The 10,000-nt window shown below is 37.8% G+C and overlaps 1 protein-coding gene across 8 annotated transcripts in view; it reads left to right on the top strand.

The window, feature by feature from the left end:
* Positions 1 to 10,000, top strand: part of LOC137628741 (deubiquitinase and deneddylase Dub1-like) — a 144,311-nt gene that overhangs the window by 102,747 nt on the left and 31,564 nt on the right. The window contains exon 1 of one of the 8 annotated variants that reach the window (XM_068359923.1): positions 1 to 1,099. This exon is cut by the window's left edge and continues 275 nt beyond it. The exons of 5 other annotated variants lie outside the window; for them this stretch is intronic. In XM_068359923.1, coding sequence (XP_068216024.1) covers positions 1 to 565 — 565 coding nt within the window. In that variant the 3' untranslated portion in view covers positions 566 to 1,099. Of the gene's footprint in view, positions 1,100 to 6,467; positions 7,492 to 8,714; positions 9,897 to 10,000 lie in introns of those variants that run through there. 2 more of the 8 variants (XR_011041384.1, XR_011041386.1) reach the window with 2 other exon arrangements.

The following is a 10,000-nucleotide window of genomic DNA, read 5'->3' as shown; positions in this document are numbered from 1 at the left end:
CCTCCTCTTGATCATCGGTGTTCAGCCGGCTGTACCAAGGAACATCTATCACCCGGGAGTATCTCCTTTTGGTGGAGTTGAGAGAACAGCTCCCCTCCCCCCTTTCAATCGTGGCAATCCTCCCTGTCGAGGCAGCTTCCAGTACGTCAGTTTTCGGCCAGAATCAAATCTTGATGAAGACGAAACAAGACGCTCCTACCTGCGAGTTGGGGACACAGACATTTATGAGTGGAGGAGCCGGTCGACTAGCGGTGGATACGGGTACTACATATGTCAGGATGGCCTGGCAGTAATTCGCCCTTCTAGTCCTCGTCCAACACCACCTCCACCTCCACCGACTTCTAAACCAACACCACCGACTCCTCCACCACCTACACCGACTCTTCCACCACCTACACCTACACCGACTCCTAAACCAACACCACCGACTCGTCCAACACCAACTACACAGCCTCGTCCAACACCTCCAACACCTAGACCTGCAATTCTTGATTTTTCATGCCTTCCATGTCACTACGAGACACCATATGGTTGTGAACCTGCTCCATGGCTGTGTTTTGTGTAAACATGGGACCCACCCCTCGTCAGTGTCCAGAAGATTCATTGAGTAATTCAGATATGTTTTTTGCATTAATATCTGTGGTTCCGGCTTATCTTACTTACCTTACTGTGTTTGATAGATATGTAGACTAATACTGATAAACAAATGAGTCAGAAGAAAAGTGCTTTTTTGTGTGGTTAAGGGAATAATGACTACTTGGAATTTTTAAATCTATTCGCTTTTACGTCTGAAATTATATTTTTTGTCTCGAAAGAAGTCATGGAACATTAAATACCTAAACTTGAATGAATATGTGTCACTTTATTCCTCCTAGGCTTACTAATATACATACTTTTTTGGGGAGAAAAGTTAACTCTGTGAGCCGACTCAAGGCCAATGTGGAACGTAAATAGGAAAGAGATGGAAAAGGAATAATACATGTAAGTCAAAATTCTGATATCGATTTTTATAAACAGAGAATAGTTGTTTGTGGGAATTCTATTCACTAAGGCCTTATTCAAATATTTTATCTTCTGTCTAAACAACACAGGACTTATGGTATGTTATTATTATTATTATTATTATATTTTATTATTATTAGCTAAACTACAACCCTAGTTGGAAAAGCTAAAAGCTATAAGCCCAAGGGCTCCAACAGGGAAAAATAACCCAGTGAGGAAAGGAAATAAACTCTTCGTTTCCCACATCTTCGTTGATGTTCAAGTTTGTTCATTTTATCTTCTTCGTTTCCATCTACTTCTTCTTTTTCTACTTCTTTTCTTCTTCGGCTGAGAGAGAGAGAGAGAGAGAGAGAGAGAGAGAGAGAGAGAGAGAGAGATTCTTTCCCATGTATAAGTACCTCTCTCGCTGTTATTTGTTTTGTGTTTACTGAGATGAGAAATACACGAGAATTGTGTACTTGGAAGTTAGTCAACAGCAGTTGGCAGAAAAAAAGTAAAAAGACTCACGGGAAACCGTAGCTAGCTCTCTCTCTCTCTCTCTCTCTCTCTCTCTCTATCTCTCTCTCTCTCTCTCTCTCTCTCTCTCTAATATATATATATATATATATATATATATATATATATATATATATATATATATATATATATATTTATATATATATATGTCTGTGTGTGTGTGTTTGTGTATAATTATGGATATACATAAATATGCGCATGTACTGTATATGTATGAATTAACTTACCTAGTATACAGTTACTTTATATAGATACAGCTACGTGGTTATCTTCTTCTTGATCCGAGTCGTTGTTTATTACGTAAAGACTTTTTGATTATTATTCCTCTCTCTCTCTCTCTCTCTCTCTCTCTCTCTCTCTCTCTCTCTCTCTCTCTCTCTCTCTCCCCTTCCATTATATTTATCATAGATATCGTTGTATTCTTTGTTTTTGTCACATACTTTGGAATTTTGATCTTGGGTATGGGGCATGAGTGGAGGGTTGTGGTGGGGAGGGGGGCCTGAGTCCCGGGGGCGGGAGCTGGTCCCCCCGGGAGGGACTGACTTCGTACCTTAAACTGGTTTTAGTAACTACGAAGCTCATGTTATTTCTTTGGCAAATGTTTGCTATTATTTTGTTCTTTATTTCTCTAATTTTTTCATGCATCATATAGACCCGGGAGTGTTTATATATATACTGTGCAATTCGTTTTATTAATTTTCTTGTCCTATCCACTTGCTTTAGAATTCTCGGTATGGATAGGGATGGGATGAGGTCTGGGGGATAGTCTTAAGGAGAGGCTGTGGGTTAGACCAATCACCGAAGAGAAGACAAATCATTCCTACTATTTTTTTTTTCATCCAAGAGGTGTCCCTACCTGGAAGCAGTCGAGCTCTCCCGCTAGCGTTTAGTCTATTCTGTGCCTCTGCTTACAACGCACCATCGTCATGCAGTTCTCCAGGTCGAGGTTACTCGTTGTGTCCCTCCTCTTGATAATCGGTTTTCAGACGGCTTTTCCAAGGAACATCAAATATCCGGCAGCATATGACCAAAATGGAAATGAGAGAAAACTTTCCCTCCTTCCTGTAAGTGATGGCAAGCTCCCCGACATTGGATACTTCTTTAACTTCCATGGTCCGGTAGAATCCAATTTTGGTAGAGGACCGGAGGACCCTTATCCAGACCCATCTGCAATCGAAATTCCATGCAATGTCTGTTACACCGACGATGGAAATGGTTGCCAATATGATACATACTTGTGTCCTGAAGGTTCGGGAGATGCTCCGGCTGTTGATCTCTGGTCATTTTATCGTGGACAGTAGTGTATTTTACCTACACATAGAAAATTGTTGCTATGATTTTGCGCGCGTCTATTCTGAAGCTGCTAAGACTTTTCATCACGATGTTTCATCGCCCCACAATTAAGCACTTCCTTAAACATTTCCAAACAGACGATTGATACCCATTGTGCAAGGTGGAAGGCAAGTGGTATTTAGGAAATACAACCAAAGGCGATGACAGTGTGTCCTTCAAGAAATTTGAATACGTCATAAAGAAAATTCTATCCATTGCCGATGCAGAGAATACCAGCGAAGAAAATGTGTAGAACATTCATCACTACATTAGGCAATCGTGTTATTCCAATTCCCTATACCCAGGTCATAAACATTTAGCCCATGGAAAGGGCATTGAAGCAAGAGCAGCAGAGATTTCAAGAAATTCTTTTACCTGATTCTGGAATTGTAGATCCAGAAGGATTCTTAGTGTTCGGTGATCGAGAAATGTAGTTGCTTTATCCAGTGTTGATATTTGTCTTGCAGACGGGACTTTTTATGAAGTTGTGCTATCTTTAGTTTTCCAGTTATACAAGATTCATTTTCATTTTGGGAAAGTACGTAATCCAGCTGCAATATACAGTAAGTGCTATTATTTAAGAAAAATAGGAATCCCTATAGAAGAGAAATTGCTTCTTTTTGACAAATAGTCCCAGAAGCAAATCACAAACAAATTCTACTAGACTTCGAAATCGCAGTCATGAACGAATTTCGTAACTCATATCCTGACACAGAAATTAGAATAATTCATAATTATATCTTTGTTTTATATTGCTTTGATTTTTTTTTCTTCCGTGTTTGTCTTCGAATGATATATTGGATAGAATACAATATGTGAGGTAAAAGTGATGAAAAATCGTGAGGCTGAAATGTATTGATGATGAAAATTCGAGTGATGAAATTGTCTGGCGATGAGCTGACGCATGATCAAATGTCCTTATGATGATCTGTTGGTGGAATTAAATGAAGAGTGAAGAAATGTCACAAAACCGTTCTGAACGACTCCATTATTATTATTATTATTATTATTATTATTATTATTATTATTATTATTATTATTACTTGCTAAGCTACATGTGATGCGTGTTGGGGCATTTTCTATTTCTTTTATTAAGCACCACTTTAATATTATTTTAATTAATAAAAGTTTCTCAGTCTATCATATCAGTGCAAATAAGTATTTATATTCAGACCCTCAGGAAAGTGGGTGATGGTAAAATGCCGTATAGTTCCTTAAATTTACTTCTCGAATTTGTGTACAATAGTTTTATAGTAATCTTCTACGTTGAATAAACCCTAGATGGATTCTATAAGCCCAGGGGCTCCAACTGGAAAAATAGCCCTGTAAGGAAAGGGAACAAGGCAAAATGAAAATATTTCAAGAACAGTAACAACATTAAAATGTATATTTCTTATATAAACTATAAAAACTTTTAAAAAAACAACAGGAAGAAAAATTAGATAGAATAGTGTGCCCGAGTGTAGAGTCAAGCAAGAGAACTCTAACCCAAGACAGTGGAAGACCATGGTACAGAGGCTATGGCACTACTCAAGACTAGAGAACAATGGTTTGATTTTGGAGTGTCCTTCTCCTAGAAGAGCTGCTTACCATAGCTAAAGAGTCTCTTCTACCCTTACCAAGAGGACAGTAGCCACTGAACAATCACAGTGCATTACCACTTGGTTGAAGAAGAATTGTTTGGTAATCTCAGTGTTGTCAGGTGTATGAGGACAGAAGAGAATATGTAAAGAATAGGCCAAAGTATTCGGTGTGTGTGTGTGTAGGCAAAGAGAAAATGAACCGTAACCAGAGAGAATGATCCAATGTAGTACTGTCTTACCAGTTAAAAGACTCCAGAACTCTAGCGGTAGTATCTCAACGGGTGGCTGGTGCCATGGCCTTATTTAAATGTTTTATCATCTGTCTAAACAAGACACGACTTATGGTAGGATTAGCTCTTATAGGTAGTAGGTTCGCCAGGGCACCAACCACCCGTCGAGATGCTACAGGTTTGACTGCCTAGACAGTACTACATTGGATACTTCTCTCTGGTCACGACTCATTTTTCCTTTGCCTACACATACACGCAATGAATAGTATGGTCTATTCTTTCCACATTCTCCTCTGTCCTTGTACCCCTGACAATATTTAAATAACCCAACATATAGATTCTGCAAGATATTCATTAACTAAAAAACCTACTTGAAGTTATGTGGTATTAAAACTGTGTGGTAATTTTTTTTTTTTCTTTTTTTTTTTATTTATTTATTTTTTTTTTTTTGAGAAGCATTGGGACTTTGTCCGGACGTAGCAAAAACTGGTGCTCTTCGTTTCCCACATCTTCGTTGATGTTCAAGTTTGTTCATTTTATCTTCTTCTTCGGCTTCATCATCTTCTTTTTCTTCTTCTTCTCCTTCTTCTTCGGTGTTGTGCGTTATGTTCATCATTTCCCATCCGAGAGAGAGAGAGAGAGAGAGAGAGAGAGATTCTTTGCCATGTATAAGTACCTCTTTCGCTGTTATTTATTTTGTGTTTACTGAGATGAAAAATACACGAGAATTGTGTTCATGGAAGTGAGTCAACAGCAGTTGGCAGGAAAAAAAGAAAAAAGACTCACGGGAAACCGAAGGTCTCTCTCTCTCTCTCTCTCTCTCTCTCTCTCTCTCTCTCTCTCTCTCTCATATATATATATGTATATATGTGTATATATAAATATATATATATATATATATATATATATATATATATATATATATATGTCCTTCCACTACCGTCTGCTTATGGTCTTTCTATGCCAGTCCATACCACGCAAAATTTCTTAGTTGGTCAATCCTGTGACAAATACACTGTATGTATATATATATATATATATATATATAAATCATCGTCATTTCTTCCTACGCCCATTGACGCAAAGGGCCTCGGTTAGATTTCGCCAGTCGTCTTTATCTTGAGATTTTAATTCAATACTTCGCCATTCATCATCTCCGATTTCACGGTTCATATGTGTATGTATATATATATATATATATATATATAAATTATATTTATATAAATATATATATATATATATATATATATATTTATAATATATATAAATATATATTTTATATATATATATATATATATATAAGGTGACATTCATTGAATACCGTAAAACAATGAGATAATCCGAAAGTGGGACTCTTGAAAAAGTAGCCACAATGATAGAATAATCAATAATAATGTTAGTACTGATAATGATATCATTATATGATTTTAAAAAGATTATATTACTATTGAAGATTGAAAAAAATACCACACTTTGGAACTGCTCATTTCTAGCTAAGGAAGATGACAGGATGGTTTCGATTTTAATATTTTATTCGAAATAAAGTAAAAATAAAATTTCCAATCGATATAATTTTCGTTATTTTTACTCACTTTTTTATGCTGTTACTTGATCAATTGTTTTTTAAGGTCAAGATGCGAATGTGAATCAAAGCCTCGGTTCGAATCATCATCTATTTTCGTCGTTAAATATTTCTGTCGATTTTATAACTTTGTTTATTCTACATAGAATTCTACGTATTCTATGCAATTCGTTGTATTCATTTTCTTGTCTTATCGACTTGTTTTCGAGTGTTATGGATAGGGATGGGATGAGGTCTGGGGGATAGGCTCAAGGAGAGGCTGTTGGTTAGACCAATCACCGAAGAGAAGACGAAACCACGCCCAGAGGTATAAGTACCTGGAAGCACCAGTCCCGAGCACTCCCTCAAGTGCTCTGCTCTGTCACAGTGACTTCAGTCTATTCTGGGCCTCTGCTTACAACGCACCATCGTCATGCAGATCTCCAAGTCGAGGTTGCTCGTTGTGTCCCTCCTCTTGATCATCGGTGTTCAGCCGGCTGTCCCGAGGAACATCAATATTCCGGGAGTATTTCCTTTGGATGGATTTGAGAGAAAACCTTCCATCTCTCCTTTCAATCGTGGCTTGCCTCCCTGCAATGGAAACTTACTCTACGTCAGTGTTCCGCCAGAATCAAATCTTGAAGAAGAACAGAAAAGGCGCTCCAACGTGCAAGTTGGGGAAACAGACATAGATGAGTGGAGAAGCCGGTCGACTAGCGGTGGATACGGGTACTATGTATGTCAGGATGACCTTGAAGAAATACTCCCTGCTCCTCCAGTTTCATTTTCATATTTAACTGGTCAGCCTCCATCTCCACCTTCTTGCTCTCCATGTTACATCAGTACACCGTATGGTTGTGTACCTGATCTATTCCGGTGTCTTTGAGATTAATAACGACCAACCCTTTGTCGGTGTCAAGAAGATTCACTGAGTAATTCAGAATTTTTTTTTGCATTAATTTCTGTGGTTCCGGCTTGCCTTACTTACCTTGTTGCGTTTGATAGATATGTACACTAATACTGACAAACAAATGATTCAGGAGAAAAGTGCTTTTTGTGTGTTGTTAAGGCAATAATGGCTATAGTACTTGGAATTTTTAAATCTATTCGCTGTTACGTCTGAAATTATATTTTTTTCTTTTGTCTCGAAAGAAGTCATGGAACATTAAATCACTAAACTTTTTTGGGGAGAAAAGTTAACTCTGTGAGCCGACCCAAGGCCAATGTGGAAAGTAAATAGGAAAGAAATGGAAAAGGAATAATACATGTAAGTCAAAACACTGATATCGGTTTTAATAAAAAGAAAATAGTTATTTGTGGGAATTCTATTCACTTAGGCCTTATTTAAATGTTTTATTATTATTATTATTTTTATTATTATTATTATTATTATTATTATTATTATTATTGTTGTAACTAGCTAAGCTACAACCCTAGTTGGAAAAGCAGGATGCTCTAACCCCAAGGGCTCTAATAGGGAAAAGTAACCCAGTGAGGAAACGAAATAAGGAAATAAACTCTTCGTTTCCCACATCTTCGTTGATGCTCAAGTTTGTTCATTTTATCTTCTTCGTCTCCATCTACTTATTCTTCTACTTCTTTTCTTCTTCGGCTGAGAGAGAGAGAGAGAGAGAGAGAGAGAGAGAGAGAGAGAGAGTTCTTTGCCATGTATAAGTACTTCTCTCACTGTTATTTGTTTTGTATTTACTGTGATGGAAAATACACGAGAATTTTGTTCTTGGAAGTGAGTCAACAGAAATAAAAAGTAAAAAGACTCACGGGAAACCGGAGTTTCTCTCTCTCTCTCTCTCTCTCTCTCTCTCTCTCTCTCTCTCTCTCTCTAATATATATATATACATATATATATGTATATATATATATATATATATACATGTGTGTGTTTGTGTATAATTATGTTTATACATAAATATACGCATATACTGTATATATGTATGAATAAACTTACCTAGTATACAGTTACTTAATACAAATGCAGGTACGTGGTTATTATCTTCTTGATCCGAGTCTTTGTTTATTACGTAAAGACTTTTTGATGATTATTATTCCCCCCCCTCTCTCTCTCTCTCTCTCTCTCTCTCTCTCTCTCTCTCTCTCTCTCTCTTTCCAGTATATTTAACATAGATATCATTGTATTCTTTGTTTGTTTTTGTCACATACTTTGGAATTTTGATCTTGGGTATGGGGTATGAGGGGTGGGGGTGGGGGTGGGTGGGGAGGCTGAGTCCCGGGGGGTGGGGGCTGATCCCCCAGGAGGGACTGACTTTGTACCTTAAACTGGATTTAGTAACTACGCAGCTCATGTTATTTCTTTGGCGAATGTTTGCTATTATTTTGTTCTTAATCCTCTAATTCTTTTAGCATCATAAGGACCCGGCAGCATTTATATATATATATATATATATATATATACACTATGCAATTCGTTTTGTTAATTTTCTCGTCCCATTATCCACTTGCTTTTGAGTTCTCGGTATGGATAGGGATGGGATGAGGTCTGGGGGATAGTCCCAAGGAGAGGCTGTTGGTTAGACCAATCACCGAAGAGAAGACGAATCATTCTTACTATTTTTTTTTTCCATCCAAGAGGTGTTTGTACCAGGAAGCAGACGAGCTCTCCCGTTAGCGTTTAGTTTATTCTGGGCCTCTGCTTGCAACGCACCATCGTCATGCAGATCTCCAGGTCGAGGTTGCTCGTTGTGTCCCTCCTCTTGATCGTCGGTGTTCAGACAGCTGTTCCGAGGAACATCAAATATCCGGCAGCATATGAACAAAATGGAAATGATAGTATACTTCCCCTCCCTCCTGTTAGTGATGGCAATTTGTCCAACATTGGATACTTCCATAACTTCCATGGTCCGGTAGAATCCAATTATGATATACTTGTGATTTGTAAGTGTCCACTACCATACCCTGCTCCACGCCCAGCTTTAACTAACGCAATTCCATGCGAGGAATGTCACACCCGCAATGAAACTACCGATCGTTGCGAATTTAATCCAATCATATGTCCGGAAGGTGTTTAGGGTGATCGTGTCTGGTCATTTTATCGTGGATAGTAGTGTACTTTACCTACACAGAAAATTGTTGCTATGATTTTGCGCGCGTCTATTCTGAAGCTGCTAAGACTTTTCATCACGATGTTTCATCGCCCCACAAGTAAGCACTTCCTTAAACATTTCCTAACAGACGATTGATACCTATTGCACAAGATGGAAGGCAAGTGGTATTTAGGAAATACAACCAAAGGCGATGACAGTGTGTCCTTCAAGAAATTTGAATACATCATAAAGGAAATTCTATCCATTGGTGATGCAGAGAATACCAGTGGAGAAAATGTGTAGAACATTCATCACTACATTAGGAAATCGTGTTATTCCAATTCCCTATAACCAGGACATAAACATCTAGCCGATGGAAAGGGCATTGAAGCAAGAGCAGAAGAGATTTCAAGACATTCTTTTACCTGGTTTTGGAATTGTAGATCCAGAAGGATTCTTAGTGTTCGGTGATCGAGAAATGTAGTTGCTTTATCCAGTGTTGATATTTGTCTTGCAGACGGGACTTTTTATGAAGTTGTGCTATCTTTAGTTTTCCAGTTATACAAGATTCATTTTCATTTTGGGAAAGTACGTAATCCAGCTGCAATATACAGTAAGTGCTATTATTCAAGAAAAATAGGAATCCCTATAGAAGAGAAATTGCTTCTTTTCGACAAATAGCTCCAGAAGCAAATCACAAACAAATTCTACTAGACT

Source organism: Palaemon carinicauda, chromosome 36 (assembly GCF_036898095.1).
Source record: "Palaemon carinicauda isolate YSFRI2023 chromosome 36, ASM3689809v2, whole genome shotgun sequence".
Lineage (NCBI taxonomy): Eukaryota > Metazoa > Arthropoda > Malacostraca > Decapoda > Palaemonidae > Palaemon > Palaemon carinicauda.
Note: the sequence above shows the minus strand (reverse complement) of the source record. Positions and strands in the feature narration are given on the sequence as shown.